Here is a 24,077-nt window from a genome sequence, read left to right as displayed (position 1 = left end):
TTACTGTTCCCTTTAGATATCTGATGATGCGAAGAACATCACTGATATGAACACCAATGGGAGCATGCTGGAACTGACTGGCTATGTGAATAGCATGAGACAGATCAGGTCGAGTGATGCTAAGATACATCAACGAGCCTACCAATTGCCTGTAAGGAGTAGGATTGGTTAGAGGAATTCTATCATCAATTTTCATTTTTTATCCCACAACTTCAGGAGTGTCGCAGACTTTGTCATCAGAAATTCCTGACCTGTCAATAATCTCACAAGCAAGTTTAAACTGAGATAAGAAATAACCACGTCGAGAATAAACAACTTCAATTCCCATAAAGTATGTCAGAAATCCTAAATCTGACATCTCAAATTTTGAAGTCAAGACAGACTTAATACCCTTGACTCCTTGAACATCATCACCTGTAATTAACATATCATCAACATAGAGTAATAATATCACAATACCTGCATCAGATTTTCTAGTAAACAAAGCAGTATCAGTATAACAAGAGGAAAACCCATTTTCCAGCATTACATTAGTAAATCTATCATACCAGGCCTTGGGAGCCTGTTTCAAACCATAGAGAGCTTTTCGAAGGCGAAGAACTTTATCTTTAGGAATCTTTATGCCTGGTGGGGCATCCATATAAACTTCTTCATTAAGATCACCATTCAAAAATGCATTTTCACATCCATTTGAAAGATGTTCCAATTTTTAATAGACGCAATAGTGATAAGACATCTAACTGTAACCATTCAGACTACATGAGCAAAAGTTTTTTCATAATCAATAACATATTCTTGTCCATACCATTTTGCGACTAAGCAAGCTTTGTATCTCTCCAGAGATCCATCACTCTTAGTTTTAACCTTAAAAACTCAACGACAACCTATAGTTTTCTTTCCTATAGGTAGAGTTTGAAATTCCCATGTCTCAGTTTTCCTAAGAGCATCGAGTTCATTTTGTATAGCTTCTTGCCATTCTATACATTTTTTAGCTTCTTCAAAATTTCTTGGTTCAAAGTAAGAATGAATAGTGCTAAGGCAAACCCTATATCTAGGTGAAAACGAATCAAAAGAAACAAAACGAGTTGGAGATCTCCTATTCCTTTCGGATCTTTTGTGGTCAATAGTGGGAACAAACTCACTATATTGATCAATAGCACTTCCGAAGGTATCTTGATTTCTACGAGAATAGGTTATAGGGCCACTTGAAATTCTACCTTCTTGGATATTAGGTGGGTCACATTCACCATCATCAGCCCGATTTTCTTCATCATGTTTTGATGATACGCCACCATCACTAGATATATCATCATTGCTAGACAATAAGTCAAATAAGAAAGAATAATCAACATTTTCTTGTTGAGAAACATCCTTTTTTAAACCGCTTTCGTTTTCTAAGAATGTCACATTTCTTGAGACATAACTTATCATTTCTAAGGTCATAATAACGAAACCCTTTTTGAGTTTCAGAATATCCAAGAAAGGCGCAAGAAATAGCCTTGGGAGAGAGCTTGTCATTCTTATCTGTAAGTATAAAACACTTACAACCAAAGACACGTAACCTATTATAATCAGGTTCTATCTTATGTAATACTTCAAAGGGAGATATCTTTCCCAAATTCCTAGATGGTAAGCGATTTATAAGATACACAGAAGCAAGAGCTGCTTCGGCCCAAAAGTTTTTAGGAACATTTTGAGATATAAGAAGGGTCCTAGTAGTCTCGATGATGTGCCTATGTTTCCTTTCGGCCAACCCATTTTGTTGAGGGGTTTTAAGACAGGACCTTTGGTGAACAATACCACTATTCTAAAGGTATTCCTTAAACTGATTGGAGATATATTCTCCTCCAGAATCACTTCTAAATATTTTTATGTTAGAGTTGAATTGATTCTTGATCATTATATGAAAAGTTTTAAAACACGAAAAAACTTCATGCTTATACTTAAGAAAATAAATCCATGAATATCTGGACAAATCATTCACAAAAATTATATAATAAAAAAAGCCTCCTTTTGAAACAACTGGTGTGGGTCCCCAAACATCTGAATGAACAATTTCGAAAGGTTCATAAGAGAACATAGTTCTTTGCTCAAAAGGCAAACTTTGCATTTTTCTGAGAATGCACTCTTTACAGGAAAATGACCTTTTATAGAGATCTTTTGCAAAATGTAAGTAAGACAACTTGGTGATATTAGGATGACCAAGTCTTTTGTGCCACACATTTACATCTTTGTGTCGGCCGACATTACAAATTTTTTTTGGAACTTGAAGAGAGTCCATATAATATAAGTCTCATTTTCTAAAGCCTTCCTCAATCAATTTCCCGGACCGGTGATCCTCTATTAAACATTTATCAAAAGAGAATTTAGTATCGCAACCATGGTCCGAGAGTTGAGAAACAGAGAGAAGATTTAAGTTTAGCTTAGGTATAAATCTAATTTTTGGAATAAAACAATCTTGAGTTTCACAATTACCTATGCCTTTAATTTCAATTGAGTTCCATCCGCAGTGGAAACAAAAGATGGAGAAATATTTTTTGAATAATCGGAGAGAGAATATATGTTTGAGGACATATGAAAGGATGCACCAGAGTCCAAAAGCCAAGCGACTTTACCTGGGGGAGAAGAGGTAGACACGACAACACCTGATGTAGCTCCCTTGAGGAGAGGTTGAAGAGCTTCTACTATTTGACTTAGAGAGAGAGAGAGGTCCACTTGAAGATACCTCCTCCTTCTGCGGTGTACTGGTGGTGGCCATGGCAAGAAGCTTCTTCCATTTGGGACATGTGGGCTTGATATGCCCGAGTTCTTTACAGAAATGACAAATAATTTTGCTATAGTCTTTTTTTCCTCTTTGTCCAATATTTTCACCTTGATTTTGTGGTTTAAAATGAGGAGGACGATAGGTTTTTACATTGTTGCCGAGTCTTGATACAACATTGACCCCATCCTTTTCTTCATAATTACAAGGAACGACAAGAACATTTGATCCTTGTTTACTTAAACACATACGGGTTTCTTCACCACTTAACTTGGTGAGAACATCTTCAAGAGAGGGAGGAGTAAAAGAGATGACCTTATTTGCTCAAATTCGGGCCTTAGCCCATTCAAGAAGTTGAAGAACAAATCTTCTTCAAGTTGCTTGTGACGAAGTTCAATTGCTTCTTGTGATCATCGCAAAATTTTTCCTCTCTTTATGGTTTCTCTCTCTTCCTTCTCTTTTCCTTTTCCAACCTCTATTTTCCTCCTTTTTGAAGGGAGAAAAATAAAAGAAAGAAAAGAAAGAGAGAAGAGAAAAAGAAAGAAGGATAGAGAGAAGAGGAACTCTTTTGCGCTGTCTCACTTGACCTTTATTTGAAAAATATTTAAAAAATAACTCGCCTCCGTTTTGAAAATTTGCGGGAAAAAGATGGAGAGACGGGATTCGCTCGTCGGTACGAGGTTCGACCTTTCCTGGCGCCTTTACCAGGGGTAATCGAACCAAGGATCGAATTTACGCCTTTTGCTTTGCCTAAATATAATCTAAGAATTCATTCTCACTCTAGAAGATCTAAATGCACAAAGAATCATACTTGTGCAATGCAGGGATGTATGCTCTTTTGAAAATTGATTTAGAAAATTTCCAAGTATTCTGAGATGAACTTGGTAAGGGAGTGAAGAAATGTATGAATCTAACTTTAGAACTTGAGATAGATCAGAGAAGTTCTAAGTTTTTGAAATAAATCAGGATTTGGAAGAATAAATGAGAAAGAATGACTTGAAGCTTTGAAATAAAAATGAAGTTTCAAAGTCAAAATCGACTTTGAATTTGGATTTTGAATTTAGAAAAGGAAATGAATACTTGAGATAGGATTGAATTTAGATTTTGAAGTTTGAAATTGGAATGGACTGAGAAAATCAAATGACATTTAAGAATAGAAAATTAGGGAGTTCAGATGAGATCTGGAAATTGACTTGGATTTGAAATCTAAAATTTGAAATTGAATTGGATCTCGAAATGGACTTAAGATCCGGGATCTGAGATCCGATGTAAAATTGGGTTCTGGATTCTAAGATGGATTTGGATCTGAAGTCTGAGATCCAAATGTAGAATTGGGTTTTTGATCCTAAGATGGGTGTTGGATCTGAAGTCTAAGATCCAATGTAGAGTTGGATTCTGGATCCTAAGATGGATTTGGATCAGAAGTCTGAGATCCAACATGTGAAATTGGGTTCTGGATCTTAAAGAGGAATTGAATCTGAAGTCTAAGATCCAAAGTGAAATTGGAGTCTGGATCCTAAAGAGGAATTGGATCTGAAGTCTAAGATCCAAAGTGAAAGTGGATTCTGGATCCTAAAGGGGAATTGGATCTGAAATCTGAGATCCGATATGAATGTTGAATCCTGGATCCTAAAATGGATTTGGAGTTTGTTAAATTCGGAAGATGAATTAAGAACCTTAAATTGAACTTGGAAAATGAAATTTTGAATATATAAATAAATTTCAAAGTCGAATTGGACTTGAATTCTGTTGTGAATTGGAAATTTTGAATATGAACTTGAAATTTCAAAGTCAAATTGAACTTTGAAATCTGATTGGAGTTTTGAATATAAATTGAATTTGGGATTTCAAAATCAAATTGAACTTTGAAAATGAATTTGAATTGAAAATTTTGAATATGAAATGATTTTTTGAAATCTCAAAGTTAAATTGGACTTTGAGATGGAAAATGAAATAGAATTGAAAATGAAAAAGATGAATAGGATTTTACAAGAATTGAAGATTGATTGAAGAAGATATTTACATCACTTGGAGTTTTGAAAAAGAAATTTTTGAAAACATGATGCAGTTCTATCCTAATTGATGAAATGAATTTGAAGAATTTGAGATTAATTTTTGAAAAGCTATTTCATTCTTTAGATGAATTAAAATAAGATTGAAGATATAATACATCCTTGACTATGGTCATTGAATGTATTATATAATAATCTATATTTAGATTCAGGTGAAGAATGAAACGCATTTGGTGCTTTTATAGAATTTAAAATGAAATTAACTTTCAATATACCCTAACTATGACCATTGGTATATATTTTGAGTCAATTTTAAGTTAAATTCTAATAAAAGGAGAAAATATTTAAGGAAAATATGATGAATTTTGAAAACGGATCCAGTGTGGATTCAGTGTTATTTCGTAAAAGATAACAATCCTAAGTTTTGTCCATACCTTGACTATGGCCATTGATATGGATCATCAACTTAGGATTAATTTACCTCTTAAGAAATGGTGCACGTGCCATTCGTGCTTCACCATTGTGAGTTTTAGAAAATAAAGGGGAAGATGAGATGAAATAAGTAATTTCTACGGTATGTACATGCTCATACATTCTAATCTAAGGTTTGAAATTTAAAATCTTCATTAATATCTAGCTATTACATTGTAGACTGAAAATTAAAATCCTAATCTAAGAAGAAAAATAACACTTTTCATGTATTTTCTGCAAAATGTGAGTTAGTACGAGGCAATAGGAAGGCAAGCATGCAAAAGGGAGCATCATCTTAGAACTAGCATGCATATGGTTATGCTAAATAAGAATATGGATACCTAGAGTGAATGTGTATAATACATCTTATAATGCCTATATGAAATAGAAAGGGTTTTTATATCTAAAGAAGACATATATATTTAGCTGGGAATAGTACTTATGCTAGCTAAAGAACATATATATATATATATATATGACCTAAACATTATGTCTAAGCTAAGCATGGAAATGTAGGTGATATACATGGTTAAAATGAGGATGGCTATGCAGGGGCAGTTTTCAAACTTTGTGCAGAGATATGACTGTGATAAACCTCAAGAAAATCACTCAGCAAGATGCTGCTGTACGATTGAGTGGTGATTGTGAAGCAGCAGTAGGTTGTTACTATGCACCTAAGTAGATATCAGAATGAAGATACAACTGCATGAAGATAGTTTGACAGGGGTCAGGTATGGAGGCAAGTGTGGACTTGCCATGAACCAACATCATAATGCCATGTGGTGGAAACCGCCGGGTTTGCAGCAAATAGAGGATGTTGAATGAGGGAAAGCAGGGCAAATGTTGTGGCCCGCATGGTTAGTGCATGAACATGTCGGGCTGTAGCATACAGCAAGTAGGCGGGTGAGAGTTGGATATGTTACCAATGTGGAGGGGATGGGTGACAATATAAAGGGTTATGAAAAAAAGGAATGTTGAAGGGCGAGGAAGTAACTAATGAGGCAGTGGCCAGGATGATTCTAGGTGAATCATCATGAAAAAAAGAATAATTCATAATGAAAAACCACCACGGTTCTTCACGAATAGACTTTGAAGGGGGACCACTGTGGTACTTCCTGATAGACTGCTACAGAAATGAAGGATCACAGTGGTTCGTTGTGAACCACTGTGAAAGAAGAGTGACGATTGTGGCCCTTGATGGATCATTATAGCAAAGGAAAACCACAGTGATTCTCTGCGAATCACTATAACAATAGCCACAGTGGTTCAATGTGAACCACTGTGAAAGACGCACCATCCTGTAGTGGAATTCGTGATTTATTGCAGAGGTAGGAAGCTGGACATACATAAGTGTTGTATATGATCACCCGTCCTATCACTATTTATTTATAATGAAACATATATGTGTAAGTATGAGATTTACACAATATGCACACAAATGTCCAACCCATTCTAAATGGGATAATCAGACTGAAGAAGGAATCACTGAAGCCCTGAGTATGCAGTCAGTGGCAAAACAGAAAAAAAAGGAATGGCCGATCTGGGGATCACATCCGCAGTTGCCATTTGAGGCACCAACACGTGCCTCAAAAAGAAAAAAAAAAGGAAGAACAAGGGGGGGGGGGGGGGGTGATACTGATAAAATGATGAAACCCCGTGAAATACTACAGGTGAATGTAATTTGAAAGTGAAGTATGACAGTGGATCTCAAGTGTAATGGTATCTACAGCATGTTAAAAAAAATGATGAATAAACCATAGCGAACTGATTCTCTCTATTCAATTAACTCCATCCACCAATTTCACAAAATGGTTTTGAATCCTAGGCAGACTTATTTATGAATGATAAATTGAGGAAAACCCCTTTTATGAGCAAAAGAGAGGTTTTTAGTGAACTCATCAGACGTTCTTGATTTTAGAATGGCCCAAGCAAAAATCAACTTGATTTTATATTAATACCAAAATCTCCTAAGAGAGTTAGGATGAATTGTACAAAGATAAAATTCATGCTGGATTAAACAATCGGTAACGAGAATGAATACAAAGAGGGGAGTATCACAGCTGTGATGGTCTGATATTGCCTGTAGGTTAATAACCTCAACCTCAGATGCTGAAATCAGTTCAAATGCTTCAGTATTTTCCTTGTGACACGCCGGAGATGCTTTCTGAGATGGATGTAAACAAAAGTTAGCAGATGGTATGAAACGCAGGGTACACTTACACAAGATAAAATGCCACAGAATTTCCTTTTCCTTCGCTGGGTCGATTTTTTTTTTTTTTATGATAGGCTTAACAACTGACATGGCTGCACCATAAGGAAGGCACCAGATTTCACTATGATATACACATTTTTTTTTACCTTATACCAATCATTTAGAGTGGTTTTAACCATCAACAGAAAACTATTATGATAGATTCCGACCCTCTTACGTTTGCAGTGATACCAGCATCATGACTTACTGAGGTCCATTAATAGGGACTTTTACTGATAGGCCTGGAGATAGAGATATGGGAGCGTCTAGCATGTACCTGCATCTTGAAAGTACTCAATGGGCAACAAGATAGATTAATACCATCAAGCCATCAACAAATTATTCCAAAAAAAAAAAAAAGAAAAAAAACTGGGAAGGAGTCACGGGATCTCATACAACAGTAGATCCCTACTGGGCAATCAGCTTTACATTTCAATCCAGATGTATGTATACATATGGCGAATGATTCATACAATGAACCATCGATTTTTTTTTTTGAAGTCTAAACACAGAATTAACATTACACATGAGGCTGTTGAACTTTCTCTAAATGACGACCAGATCATGGGTGTTCGATAATCTAATCATTTTTTTTTTGTAGACCTACGATCATCCCCAATCGTTAAAGAGATGGCGAGACAAAACAAATCCTCACGCGAGCTGCAGGATGACAAAGGGATGTCGACGATATCCCCTATATAGGCGAGAAGGGATCTTAAGGGATGTTCCTGTAGACACTAAAAAAAAAGATTATACAGATGTATTTCTCTACTTGGCACTATGATTTCTTTCTTTTTTCTTTTTTTTCTGCATATCGGGGCACCCTTTTGGTCACACGAATGTTGCATTTAGACAAATCGCATGACGCTATATCCATGATATGAAGACTGCCCTCAGGCAACCGAAAACAACAGTGGGTGGATGGTCGACTTGCAATAGGGAGCCAAACAACATCTCCCTGACTTCAGGTGACAGGCAAGAGATGGTATAATCAGCTGGAAAAGGATATGAGAAATACGAGCATATTTGGAAATACATACCAACGATTCAAATTAATCCGATAGAGTTGCAGACAAATCATGGAGATTCATGGCAAGCACTGGAATAATCTGGTAAAGTAAAAGTAGGGACTGCAACAACTAAGCTAAAAGAATCATAATCCGATACCTCGCAGTAGCCACAGAAAACCAGAATTAAGAGCTATCATACAAATGCAATTGAAAGTTAAGTTAGATGGATGGATGGGATTAACAGGGACCATCCGATCATGCTGTATTAAAAGAAAAAATATTAATCTAGAAATGCTAAACCGAAAATATTGATCAAAGAGAGCATCAAGATGATATCACTACAATATAGAAGGCATTTATAGAAAGAAATAAAAAGGGAAAAAAAAGAGAAGAAGAGAGAAAGAAAAGGAAAAAAAAAAGTGTTGGAATTAGGAAATTCCTCTTAATATTGCACAGGATACGTCGAAGTTGTTAAAGACAACTCAGACTTTACCCACAGTGCATCCATGGAGCAAACGACCAGAAAGAACAAACAAGCGAAGGGTGGAAAAAGGATGGAAGGAGATCACCTTGTTTGTCAAGAATCGCGAAAGGAAGCAACGAGATCTTGGTTCTATCCTGGAGACCCTTTTCCCACGGATGTGAATGGATCTTCTGATTTTGCAGATTCTGGGAGAGAAGCACCCTTGCTGGAAGTTACTATTGCCAAATGGAACTCCGAGAGGCTGCGAGGTTTTTAGGAGGGAGGGATCGACCTTCGATGGGGATGATGGGAGATGCTTGCAGATGATTCCTCTGGGAGAGGGATCGATGGGGGTAGTCTTGATGTTCGATATAGAGAGTGGATATCTCTTAAGGGATGTCGAGGATCGTTAGCAGAGAGTTGGATGTATGAGCGTAGATCAAGAAAAATCGATTCAGTGGGATGGAAGACACGCCTTGATTCCCCAATAATCCGATCCCCCTTGATGTGTGGAATGGCTTCCCTTTTAAAGCCGAAGGAGAAAGCTCCAGAAGGGCCTCCGTTAAAGATGGAGGGTTTGGAGAGGAGAAGTGTGCCAAGCCGTTGGCGATCGAAGGGTTTTGAGTGAGGCGACGAAGATGAGCGATGGAGATGATCGGTGACCGAAACCGCTGCAGATGAAGGGCGGATGGAGGGTTCGGCCATGGAGAGGGAGAGCATCCTGGAGAGGGAGAGAGAACGGCCGCCGAGGGAGGAAGGCGAGTTAGGGTTCTCAAAACCCTAACTCGACCCTTAAACGTTGAAAAGTCAGTTTTCCCAAAAGGGGCCTCCTTTTCAGTTTTTTTCTAAAAAGGTGGTTGAGGGTGAGTTTTTCGGCAAAATCTTCAAAAAAAACACGTAGTTTTTCCTAATTTCTTCGGGTTTTTTTTTTAATGATTTTTTCATTTTTTTGTATTTTTGTAGTAGAATCTGAGTTTTTTACACGAAAACAAAGATAAAACACTAATTTTTTTGTATTTTTCTGAGAAATATATGCAAGAGTATTTTTCTGAGAATTTCAGACCATTTTGGGGAAATTTCTTCAGAAGAATGGGTTTTGGATCCAAGTTTTGAGAAAACATTTGAGTTTTAAACCTCGATTTGAGGACTATAACACGATGGATCCAAACGGATACCGGACGAAGTGTCTGAGCTTTTCAAAAGGTTATTTTTGATAATTTTGAGAATTTGATTTAAAATTGGATAATGAAGCTCAGATTTGGATTTTGATGTAGATTCGGATCCGAAATTGAGCCAGATATGTAAAATGAACAAAATTTGAGAAATACAAATGGAATTTAGATTTGAAACTGACTCAATTACCCAAAAGATGGGGGAAAAGGGCAAAAAGGGGATATTTACAACATTTTGAAAAATTTGGGGTGTTTACACTTCTCCACTCCATTTAGGTTCGAGCATAACAAACTCATCCCAAATAGAAGAAAGGTCGGCGAAATATTCTCTAATAGTCATGTCTTTTTGTTGGAGAGTAAGAGCTTTCTTTTGGAGGTAGTATTTGTGTGATAAGTCTTTTGAGGTATACATTTTTTCAAGATAATGCCAAGCTTCCGAAGTTTTCTTGAACTTGATAATATTGACATTAATCTTGGTTTCAACCGACGAGAAAAACCAAGAAAGAATCTTAAAATTCTTCATTTCCCATTTGTCATGTTTCTTGGAGTAATCCTCAAGCGCTTTGGTTCTTTATCTCCCTCAAGAATGTTGATTTCTCCATCTTTAACAATAATAATCTTTGGTTCGGGTTCCGGGATTGTGCCTTGCACATATCCCCACAAACCCTTCCTTTTTATGTGTGCCTCCATGTTTTCGGCCCAAATATGATAGTTGGAACCATTTAGTTTAAAGTCGAGAGCAAAGGATGACTCTTTTTCGCCCATTAAAGAGTAAAGATGGAGGAAGAAAATCATACAAAGAGAAAATCTTTAGGCTTTACTTGCACAAGATTCTTCTAAAATATTGGAGAAGCAAGATCCACCACTTCAATCTTCAAAACACCAATGGCATGCTTTTCGAGGCACCTGAAAAACAAGGAATCCCATGATCCTCTATCACCAATCTTGCTCTGATACCATGTAAAATTTTCTATGAAGAGACAATACACATGCAAGCACAAATACTTTATAAAAGATGTGCACGAATGCACTCACACAACACTTGAACAAAATACGCACAAAAGCGTAAAAGTAGCAAACATGCACTAAAGCATGTATTTTATAGAAAAGAGCAAATGCTTGAGTCTCTCAAGCTTAGGAAATACAAGTGGGGAACACCCCTATTTATACACTCACAAAGGGACCACATCGGGGGCTCCCAAAGGAGACGTTGGAGAGCCCCCAACGGTTACATTTGTGACTGTTGGGGGCTCCCAACGTCTCTATTGGGAGGCCCTTAATATGGTACAAAATTCAAGAATAAAAAAAACAAAAAACAAGAAAAAATAAAAAGAAAATTACAATGCATATTCCAATTGGAATATGCATAAAATGGCAAATTACAAGAATACCCTTTAGGGTATTTTAGGAAGAGAAATATATATATATATATATATATATATATATAAATAGAGATACTTGTACATATATATATGTATACATATCTTTATATATAAATATATATATACATTTAAGGATAATATTTTAACAAGAACAACCTTTTTCTTCTTCTTCATCCTTTCGGCAAAGAGATAAAGGGATATTGAGGAAGAACAAGAGAGAGAGAGAGAGACCCTAATTAGGCCCATTTGACCCGATAATAAAAAGGGGCACACCTCGCCCTGAGGTGTACGCCTCATAGCGTATGAGGCGTATGCCTGAGGCATTTTGCACATTTTTCTTGCGCCTCAAGGCACAAGGGGCCTTACCTTGGGGTGAGGCATGCCTTTTGCACCTTAAGGCACGTTTTTAATAACATTGCTCTCAATCTTTATATTTTGTCTGAATATCGTGCTAACTCAAACATGTCAAATGTTTTTACTGTTGATGGTACATCTCTTGAAATCAAAGAAATAGGAAATTTTGAAAGTAATTTTCAAAACTCTTAAAAAATTTTAATTTCAAAAATTAGATATACTACTAAACTGAATTTAACCTTTTATTTGTTTCTCAAATTCGAGACTATGGATGTAATGTCTCATTCTCATCAAATGGTTGTTGGGTGCAGGATCATCAGTCATGGAAGCTGATTGGGGAAGGCCATCGAAAAGAAAGCTTCTACTACATGGACTTTTTAAAAATACCCAAGAATACATTTTGTTGTAATGTTTGGAAATTAGATTCGGATTTGTGGCATAAAAGCTTAGGCCATCCGAATGTATCCAAAATTTAATATTTTTCAAATTTGGGAAAATTTTGTAATATTGAAAATTTCACTTGTAAAGATTGTATTCTTAGTAAAATAAAGAAATTACTATTTCAAGAAAGGCTTTTGTTTCTACTAGACCACTTGATTTAGTACATTCAGATGTTTGGGGTCCAACATTAATCAAAACAAAAGGTGGATATGCATATTATGTAATATTTGTGGATTATTTTTCTGGATATACTTGGATTTACTTAGGCATAAGTCTGAAGTTTTCTTGCATTTTCAAATCTTTCATAATTTGGTCAAAAATAGATTTAAAAATGACATTTATATCTTTTGCATTGATTCATGGGGAGAGTTTTTATCAAAAGAATTTAAAGACTTAATTTGCATGGCATTACACATCAAAGATCTTGTCTATACACACCACAACAAAATGATTTAGCTGAACGAAAACATAGACATATTATGAAAACCATGAGAACCTTACTCATTGCAAGCCATGTACCTAAAGTTTATTGGGCTGAAGCCACTTTAACCGATGTGTATCTGATCAACATAATGCCATCTTTGTCATTACAAAATATATCACCTGTTGAAAAACTTTTCAAACTTACCCTTGATTATTCCATATTAAGAATCTTTGGATGCAAGCATTTTGTCTTCACCAACAAAAATGACAAACTTTCTTCCCGTGTCATTCTTTGTGGATTTGTAGATAACCAAAAAGGTTATAAGTGCTTTGGTTCTAAAAATGGAAAATTGTATGTTTCAAGAAATGTATTCTTTTTGGAAAATGAAAGTTTCTTTGATTTCGAAAAAACTAAGTAACTGAGTATTCTTTCCTATTAGATTTTATTTTCAAGCATGATAATGATGTTTGTGATTGTGAGATTGTTCTTGATAATGACAATGAATCAAGAAATGATATGATTAGTGAAGAGCAACCCCATGGTGATAAAACCTAATTGCAATATTCTAGACGTAGGGTTCCTAAAGCTCCATGTGCATTTGAGAAATATTCTAATGTTGAAAATGAACATGAAGAGCAATCTAGAACATCAAAGCCCCTAGAAAAGTTTGTCTTATGAATATTTTTCATCCAAGTACAAGACATGTATTGCGTTAATTCATTCCTATGTAGAACCATCGACCTATATCCAAGCCATGAAACATTCAGAGTGGGTAGAAGCCATGAGAGTAGAACTAAAAGCATTAGAGAAAGCCAAAACTTGTACAGTTCAAGATATTCCACACAGAACAAAACCTATAGGATGTAGGTGAGTATATAAAGTAAAAGCCAAGAGTGATGGGATCCTGAAGAGGTATAAAACCAAGTTTGTAGCGAAAGATATTCTCAAGAATATGTGATAGATTATGAGAAAACATTTGCTCCTATTGCCCGAATGACCATTGCTAAAACTCTTATAGCAGTCACTTCTATTATTGACATGCCCATATATCAAATGCATGTTAAGAACACTTTTCTTAATGGGGAACTTGTTGAAAAAGTGTACATGGAGGCACAACTGGGTATGAAAATTCCTAAAGAAAAGACTCTTCGCTTGTGTAAGGCCATTTATGAATTGAAGCAAGTATCAAAAGCATGGTTTGATAGGTTTAATATGGTTATGCTTAATATTGGTTTTAGATTTTGCTTGATTAACACTATTTTGTTTGTTAAGGAATCCAATGCAGGTATTGTAATTCTCTTGCATGTGGACGACATGATCATCACAAAGGGAGACAAACAAGGTGTTGAAAATGTAAGAAAACTTCTTAAAAATAATTTTGAAATGGAGCACCCTCCTACCTATCGATTATTAGACCAAACATAGCTCATGCCATCCACACAACTAGCCAATTGCAGCATGCTCCTACATCCATTCACATGAGAGCTGTTTTACGAATTATTAGATACATTAATAATTCTATTTTAGAGGCCTTTTTCTATCTTTTTCATTTACTTTGGATTTAATCGCTTATACTGATATTGATTGGGGAGGTGATCTCAACAATAGACACTCAACCATGGATTTTTGTGTTTTTATAGGCGAATCTCTAATCTTGTGGAGGTGCAAGAAAAAACAAAAGGTCTCGCTTTCATTGACATAAGCTAAGTATCGGGCCATGCACACGACTACGATGGAAGTGTTCTGACTAAGAAGATTGCTGGCAAACATGGAAATTCAAATAACAGGAGCTTCGAAGATGTGTTGTGAAAACAAGAGTGCAATCTACATTGCCATCAACCATACATTCCGCGAAAGAACAAAACATATTGAGATGGACTCTCACTATGTATGAGAGCAATATCTTCAAGGAAACATTGATCTGCTCTATGTCACATCCGAGTACCAATGGGCAAACTTTTTTGGGGAACCTCTCTCTGCTCTTAGATTTTACTTCTGGTCAAACTTTCAGTTATTATACCGTAAGTTTGAGAGAGTGTTAAAATATGTATATCTTCTTATATATATGTATATATATTATATATATGTGCTTATGTATACATACATATGTATATATAAGTATATCTATATATTAATATATATATTATTCATTGTAATACTTTTTTATTTTTTATTTTTTATTTTTTATTATTTTGGTCAACTAAGTTGACCTTGACTAGCCGTTAGAGCTGGTCTAATGGCTAGCTCTTCTATCCAGCTAGTTAGACTAGTCTAACGACTAGTTAGGTCCTCTGTCACTCCTTGTTACTCTCTTCTCTCCCTCTCTCATGTATATAAATAGGGGATTTCCCCCCATTGAAAGTATGCTTCTTGCATACATGATCCATTAATAAAATTATTATTTTACTTTGTGTGCCTTCGGTGTGTGCCCTTAGTGGCATTTGTGAGTGTGCCGATAGTGGCCCCTTTGTGCTTGTCCACTTTGGGTTATTGGTGGACATTTGTTCGTGATTGAAGGCTCTTGCCTCTTTAGAGTTGCCACGGTTCGGCTTGTTCAAGGGGTGACGCCCATGGGATTTGAACCTAGACCACCTGCCTAGCGGCCTAGGTCCCATCCCACTACGCTAAACCTCTTTGGGGTCTATATCAATTTCATCTGCAATAATACGCCTTAAAGTGGCATGATAAGATACTTCAAAGCTTCACTATCCACTGGTACATGCTTGATATTAAGCTTTGGTGATCATAGCAGGGCCCTGTCACTTATCATTGTGGGTTGTAGCTTCAATCTAAATGTTCCATGGTGAATGATTTTTTTTGTTTTCCTATACAGATCCCAGATTTGAGTATCTTTAGTATATATTTTATTTTCTTCATAAGGAAGAAGGTCTATTTAGCCAGCAAAGTATTCTCTTTATGCTCCGATGTGTGCATGGGCTGAGATTGTTATTTTTTTGTGCAATTGATTATGTGCTTAAGGTTTTATCACTTGTTTATAAAGGTTTTTGCTCTTCGACAAGTGTGGCTGCTTTCCATGCATAATATCACTGGAAATTATTATATGATATTATTTTAAACTTTCTCTGTTAATATATTCTTTCGCTTTCCTTGGCCTATAGGGTCATGGAATTCTTCATGATGGTAGCATGGAGAACATTGATGGTACAAATGAGTTATCAAGGACACTCTTACAGGACCTTAATCGGCATGCATCAGTTGTGCTTGAAGGGAGAACTTTAGGTAGGTGTTGCTTATTTTGTCGATACCACATTGTCATGCTCTACTTTTAGATGTTTGATGGTCTAGAATTGATCAAGGCAGTCATTTGACCGAACCTGGGAAGCTTATTTCTATTTCGTAAAAATCCAAGGGTTGTCTCAATTTTGGATGAAAACTAAATATTTTTTATGGTTAACTATTTCTACTGATCTTGTGGTCTTTGATAATTAAATGAATTGCATGTGCTAGTTATAAAAGAAAAGGCTATGACATACAGAAGTGCTGGGTAGTAACAGCTTCTCAATTTCCTTTTCAGCTAGATTAGAGAATGTGCAAGTGAGATGCTACCGTTGCTTATGTATCTTGCTCATTGAATTAATGTAACACTTCTAATGCCATATAAGACAGTGGGTGCTCAGTCAATATCAATGATATCACTATTTAAATAGACTACATTAAGATTCATATGATATTATTGATTCACACTTATTCACATGATTTGTTACCTTGAGATTGTCTCTATTGTGAACAGTATCTCCAAGACACCTAAAAAGTATCTTAATCTGAACACTTTGTGTCCAGGACACCTAAAAGTTCCTAAATTGGACGTGTCTACGGCACTGGATACTTCATGCCCTTAATTGGACACTTTGTATCCAAGTTCCAGATCCTATGTTTTAAGCTGGACACTTTGTGTCCAAGCATCGAACACATCATATCATGAACTGGACACGAAATGTCCAAGTGTCGGACACCACATGTCACAAATTGGACATTTCATATCCAAGTGTCAGACCCCGTGTGTCATGTGGTAGACCCTTTGTGTCCAAGTGTGGGCCAACTGCATGTCCAAAGGTGTCACTTCATGTCAACGTGTTGGAGATGCAATACCTATCCATTTTTTTTTGGACACTTGCACTGTCGACACTGGTGCAGTGGGCCTCTAGGAGCACCCATGTTACTTAGGGTCAAACCCATCCTCCCCCTTCTAGTCGACCCCTAAAATTGTGATAAGTTCAATTTATCACTGATTTTGTGACTACGTTTCTTATATGTAAAATACAACAATACTAGGTTTCATGGTTGTAGCTGTCCTTTGTTGGGCCTAATCCGGCTAAAGCCCATCAAATCCTATATAAACTCAGGTGCTAGTTTTTCAAATGAGCTTTTTAGATTGTTCTTAATTTGACTTGTTTATTAACTAAATGAGCTCGAATCAAGCTTGAGACAGACTCTACTTGTCTCAACATTATGTGCTACGTGCTTTTGGATGTAGTACACTTGTAGTTGCAACTAAGCTCGGTCTTAAATAAAGCAATTTATGTAAACAATCTCACCCTTTCCCTGATTATGGATGACCTAGATTGTACGATACTTTTAAATTTTCATGTTGTTGAACCATTCTTTATTAATCCAAGTAAGTTGTTTCTCGATCTTGTAAGTTTTTAAAAAGTAATATTTGAGCTAAGCTTACTAATACTTCAATGGTCGTTGTCTAGAACATAATACAATTACCAACATGCAAGCTTTCTATGTTGCAGCTGAAAATCATTTTCCTTGAAAGATTTTTCTTTCCCTATATATTGTTATCTATGTGATATATGTAGCCACCTGGATGTCAATACTACATGAGTATTGGTATCTAATATCTATACTGAAATTAAGAAGCAGCTTGTGGCAAATGGAGGAAATGTCTCACATTTTCATTGGTGCAAATAGTAGACATGCATCAGCATTATATACCAGTCACCAGTATCGTTCTCGGCATGGTTCCTCTCTGATTTTTTTTTTCAAAAAGTTTTTCCTGAAAAAATCTCGGGAAAATATCAGAAGTTTTAAAATTTGAAAAATATAAGGAATAATAAAAAAGATAATAAATAATAGGTTTTATAGTATTTTACAATTAGAAAAGTTTTAAAATATAAAAGGAACAAAAAAGATACTTAAAATATAAAAAATGTTGTTTGAAAATCTCGGGAATATTACGGGCAATTTTGGTGATATTTTGAAATTCTCAAGAGAAATTGACTGACCTTGAAATGCCAATAATATCGATGATATCGGTGACTATGCTATATACATAATAAAAGAAAGGGCCAAAGACTCAGATACCTTCAAAGAACTAAGAGAACAAACAAACAAGAGACAACTGAATAATGTAAAGTTATACAATATTGATGTATCAATATATACAATAACGACTTTGAAACTCATGATGGATGGATATATGTGAGTTTTTGAAGGAGACACTAAAGGGGCGTTTGTTACACTGCCACCCATGAGAAGCCACTTTCTCTTGAAAGGGAGGCCTAGGAGGGAAAGTGCTTCCCCATGGGCAGTGTTGTTAAAATCGTGCCTCAAGGTGCAAAAAGGTGCCTCCCCTTGAGGCGAGGCCCTTTGTGCCTTGAGGTGCATGTCTGAGGCATAAATGACAAAAAAATAACAAAAAATGCATTTTCAAAACATTAAAATGCATTATTTATTATTATTTAAAAGGTTTATTTTAATAAAATACATTTTTAACATTAAAATAACAAAAAATAGTTTTTTATAAATTAAAAACTTCAAAAAATTGTGTCCTCATATCTTATTCTTCAAAACATTTTCAAACTTATGAGTCAAACCTACTCATGCGTCCTCGTATCGACCACATGTCTTTCTGACATACGTTTAGATGGATGGCCATCAATAGTGGAGCTGTATGCTAAGCGAATCAGAGTCCAATCTGAATGCATGTTTGGATCTTACTTGAATGATTTAAATATGGAAATAATATGCCCAACTTGGATTGGATATTTGACGGTACTTGCAACACCCCAATTTTTGTAACCCGAAAAATGGTGGATTTTTTTTTTTGTTTTGAAATACATTTAAATCTTTTAGCAGTTAACAACGGAAAAAATACACATTGGGTACAAAACTTGGCATGCTACTTCATATGAACGCTTGCAAACATATAATTGTTGTATTTAAAATTTAACAACTAATTAACCATGCATGAAATAAAATCAAAGTTCCACAATATCCAAAATTAATCACATTTGTTCTTGATTTGAATTAAAATAAAATTAGAGTTCAAGATCCATGAAGCAGAGGAAAGGTAGGCTCAGTCCCCGTCACAACTTCCTGTAATGAAAAGGGGCGGAAGCACCAATAGAGCAAAAGTCACTCTTTAAGAGTGACCACTAGAGCCACGAACACAAACACCAAATGTGCACACACAAAACTCTCAAATATAGAAAATGACTTAAAGTCATAAGTTGGATATTATTGAAAAAAGGAAGAGAAGGGTGTACATGCTTACAAGAGGAGAAAACCTCCTCTATTTATAGAGGAGGGAGGCACTATGAAGGGACCACAAGGGGGCTCCCTTGTAGACGTTGGGAGCCCCAACGGTCAGAAATCTGACCGTTGGGGCCCCAACGACTACAAGAGTGGGGCCCCTTGTGGTCTTGCAAATAGACAAAAGAAAAAAGAAAAAAAGGAAAAAGGAAAAAAGGAAAAAAGGAAAAAGTAAAAAACAAAAATACATTGGCTGTTTTTACAAGAATACCCTTATCGGGTATTTCACTAAAAAAGAAATAGTATATATATACATATATGTATATATATACTTATATATATACGGATGTATATATATATATAAGTATATGTATATATATATACATATTTTAACACGCCCCCTCAAACTTTACGGGGAGAAGACCGAAAGTTTGCTAAGGAGAAACATAAAACGTGGAGTTGGGAGCGCCTTGGTGAAGAAGTCAACTAGTTGATACTCTGAAGTAATATATGGTAATGAGATAGTCCCTCTGAGGTATTCGTCTCGAACATAATGGCAATCCATTTCGATATGCTTAGTTCGCTCATGAAAAGTGTGATTGCTGGCAATGTATATCGCACTTTTGTTATCACAACAGAGCTTGGTGGGAGTGGAAATGGGAACGCCCATGTCAGCAAGGAGACTTTTGAGCCATACGATTTCCATAGTTGCCATTGCCATGGCCCGATACTCAGCTTCAGTGGATGACAGTGAAACCTTCTGTTGCTTCTTGCATCTCCACGAAATGAGGGATTCACCTAAAAAAATACAAAGACCCGTTATTGAGATTCGATCATTGGGATTTTCTCCCCAGTCAGCATCAGTAAAAGCAGTTAAGTCAAGAGATGAGGAAAAGGATAAGAAGAGTCCCTTGGATATAGTATTTTTGATATAACGCACAATCCTTATTACGGCTGCCATGTGAACCGAAGTAAGTGCATGCTGAAACTGGCTTGCTGCGTGAACTGCATGAGCTATGTCTGGACGTGTGATGGATAGATAGGTGAGAGATCCGATTAATTGACGGTAGGGGGTTGGATCCTCAAGAAGAACACAATCTTCAAGTCTCAATTTTGCATTAATAACTTCGGGAGTCTCAACTTTCTTTTCATCAGATATTCCTGATTTGGTACAAATTTCTGCAGCCAATTTCATTTGAGATAGGATGTACCCACGCGGGAACTAGGCCACTTCAATCCCTAAAAAGTATCTCAAATAACCAAGGTCAGACATGTCAAAAGTTTCTTTTAACATAGACTTCACATCATTTACTCCCTTTTTGTCATTTCCAGTAATAATCATATCATCAACATACAGTAGAAGCATAATAATAGAGTCACCTGTCCTTTTAACAAAAAGAGCAGTGTCAGTATAGCAAGAAAAAAAAACCTAAATTGATTAATACGTTACTAAACCTATCATACCAAGCTTTAGGAGATTGCTTAAGTCCATATAAAGCCTTTTTTAATTTTAAAATTTTTCCATTTAAGTTCATACCTGGAGGCGGTTCCATATAAACTTCTTCATTTAAATTACCATTTAAAAAGACATTTTTGACATCAAGTTGAAAGATAGGCCATTTTTTAACTGAGGCTATAGCAATAAGAGCTCGAACACTAGTCATTCGAGCAACCGGGGCAAACGTTTCATCATAATCCACCCCATACTCTTGGGCATATCCCTTGGCAACCAACCTAGCCTTATATCTTTCCAATGAACCATCACTCTTAGTTTTTACTTTAAAAACCCATCTACATTCAATGGGTTTCTTGCCATTGGGTGGATCAATGATTTCCCAAGTTTGTGCCCTTTTAAGAGCATTAAGTTCAAGTTCCATAGCTTCATTCCAATGAGCATATTGCTTAGCATCATTGTAATGAGATGGTTCATGAAAGGAGTGAAGAGCAAGTAGGCATGCTCGAAAGTTAGGAGAAAAGGAATCATACGAAACAAATCTATTTGATATTTTGGAAATCCGATTTGATCTTCTTTGAGAGGTCTGTTCGATTGACTCACTTTGGGAAAATTTTTCAAGGGCACAAAGAGGATTTCTTTCATTCCTTCTAGAGTAGACTTGAATTTGTCTTGAAACATTTTCTTCTAAATTTTGATCATCACTTGGATGTTCAAAATGATCTTCGCTAAGGGATTCACTAGGATCAATATGATCATCTATGATGTTTTCTTGATGCAACAAGTCAAATGGAAAGGAATAATCAATATTTTCATTTGGTTGGTGCGAAAAACCATTTTCTTCTTCAAGGAATGTGACATCTTTAGAGATATAAAGTTTGTTCTTAAGTATGTCAAAACATCGATAACCTTTTTGTTTTTCACCATAACCCAAAAAGATACATTCAACAGCCCTAGGAGAAAGTTTATCATTTTTATGAGTTAGAACAAAACATTTACATCCAAAAATTCTTAGTCTTTTATAATCGGGAGACATATTGTAAAGTTTTTCAAATGGAGAAATATTTTTCAAAGAGGATGAAGGAGTTCTATTGATAAGATATGTAGAGGTTAAAACTGCTTCGGCCCAAAAGGATTTTGGAATATTTCTTGAAATTAATAACGTTCTTGTAGTTTCTATTATGTGTCTATGCTTTCTTTCCGTAAGACCATTTTGTTGCAGAGTGTTAGGGCAAGAACGTTGGTGACAAATTCCATTTTCTTTTAAATAGTTTTGAAAATCATTGGACATATATTCGCCTCCCGAATCGGACCTAAGAATAGATAGATTTCTCAAAAATTGATTTTTGACCATTGCATGAAATTCTTTAAAGAAGGAGAAAACTTCGGATTTGCGACTTAGAAAGTAAATCCACGTAAATCGAGTGAAGTCATCTATAAAGACCACGTAATATGAAAAACCTCCTTTAGACAAAATAGGGGAAGGTTCCCACACATCGGAATGAATAAGTTCAAATGGCCGAGTGGTAAAGTAACTTCTTTGAGGAAATGGAGTAGCTTTAGATTTCCCAAAAATGCAATCTTTACAAGTTATGGAATTGTCTTTACAAGTATTGTTCAAAAACGGAAAAAAAAGACATTTTTACAAAATTTGGATGGCCAAGTCTCTCATGTCATATTCCAATACTTTTGTCTTTAACAAGATTGCAAGATGACTTAGATGGAAGAGTCAAAAAATCTATAAAGTAAAGGTCACCCCTTCTATGGCCTTGCCCAATCAGCTTCCCTGACTGAAGATCCTGCACGGTGCAATCTTTAGGTGAGAAAGAGACTTGGCATCCATGAGCGGTGATTTGAGAAACGGAAAAAAGGTTTAAATTAATTTTAGGAACAATTCTTACTTTAGGAACGAAAAAGTTTTTAAAATCAAGTGTTCCAATACTTTCAATTTTTAATGATGTACCATCGGCCGTTGAAACATAAGAAGATATGGGTTCGGAAAAAACATTTGAAAGAGAGTTTTTATGAGATGCCATATGAAAAGAAGCACCAGAGTCTAGTATCCACATACCTGGAGGTTATGAAGAGTAGGCGATGGCGGCACCGGATGTTGAAGGAGAAGTCTTGAGAAGATGTTGGAGAACTTCGGAGATGTGATTTAGAGTTTCTTTGATATCTCCTTTGGTACTTTCTTCCTTCTTTGGAGAATTTTCTCCAACCACGGCAACCTTCCCTTTGAGTTTTGGACAAACCGGTCTAATGTGTCCCGGTTCATTACAATAATGACATTATTCCCTTTCTAGGCCCATTACTATTGTTGTTAAAATGGGGAGGTCTATATGCTTTAACATTCGATCCGGGCCTAGTAACGGCCAAAACTTCATCACTCTTAATGCTCAAGCCAAGTCGAGTTTCTTCTTGACATATCTCGGCAAGTGCATCTTCAATAGGTAGGGCTTTGCTTCTATGGAGAAGAGATGCCCTTACTTGTTTAAATTCCGGGCGAAGACCATGAAGAAATTGGAAAAAATGTTCCTTTTCAATTTGTTCCCTTCTTAATTCAATATCTTCCGGAGCCACCCACTTAGGCTCAAGAAGAGCAAGTTCATCCCAAAGAGGAGTTAGAGAACTAAAATAGTCCCGGACACTCATATCCATTTGTTTGGTAGAACGGATTTTTTCTTGACAAAAAAATTGTCGAGCAAGATCCTTTTGGGTATACATACCCTTAAGAAAAAACCAAGCCTCATTGGCCCTTCTAAATTTGGCAATATTAGCACAATTTTTAAGGTCTACATTATTCATAAACCATGCAAAAATTTTGGCATGGTTACTTTCCCAATCCTCAATTTTGGATTGATGATCATTAATAGCTTTGATGCGTTCATCGCCATCTAAAGCTTTTTCAACTTCATTTTCAATTTTGGTGAGAACAAGAGAGGGTTCGGGAGTAGTTCCCATAACAAAACCCCAAAGTTTCTTACCTCTAAGATGATTTTCCATAGCGGAGGCCCACATGAGATAATTGGACCCATTTAGCTTAAAAGAAAGCTCCACTTTAGAGTCACGTTCCATCGGCACCAAAAGTCCTTCCTTTCTTCAAAAGTTGAGAGACACACGTTCCAAAGAAAAGCCCAATCACCAACCGAGCTCTGATACCATGTAATGAAAAGGGGCGGAAGCACCAATAGAGCAAAAGTCACTCTTTAAGAGTGACCACTAGAGCCACGAACACAAACACCAAATGTGCACACACAAAACTCTCAAATATAGAAAATGACTTAAAGTCATGAGTTGGATATTATTAAAGAAAGGAAGAGAAGGGTGTAAAACCCATGCTTACAAGAGGAGAAAACCTCCTCTATTTATAGAGGAGGGAGGC

At 36.1% G+C, this 24,077-nt stretch overlaps 1 protein-coding gene across 1 annotated transcript in view; it reads left to right on the top strand.

Annotated features, from left to right (window-relative positions):
• The window catches only part of LOC149813683 (general transcription and DNA repair factor IIH subunit TFB1-3-like), a 98,880-nt gene that overhangs the window by 27,910 nt on the left and 46,893 nt on the right, over positions 1–24,077 (top strand). The window contains exon 13 of the mRNA XM_089990986.1: positions 15,861–15,981. Within this exon, the coding sequence (XP_089847112.1) occupies positions 15,861–15,981 (121 nt within the window). The remainder of the gene's footprint in view (positions 1–15,860; positions 15,982–24,077) is intronic.

The sequence above is a fragment of the Nuphar pumila genome, chromosome 16 (assembly GCF_984573655.1).
Source record: "Nuphar pumila chromosome 16, dmNupPumi1.hap1.1, whole genome shotgun sequence".
Classification (NCBI taxonomy): domain Eukaryota; kingdom Viridiplantae; phylum Streptophyta; class Magnoliopsida; order Nymphaeales; family Nymphaeaceae; genus Nuphar; species Nuphar pumila.
Note: the sequence above shows the minus strand (reverse complement) of the source record. Positions and strands in the feature narration are given on the sequence as shown.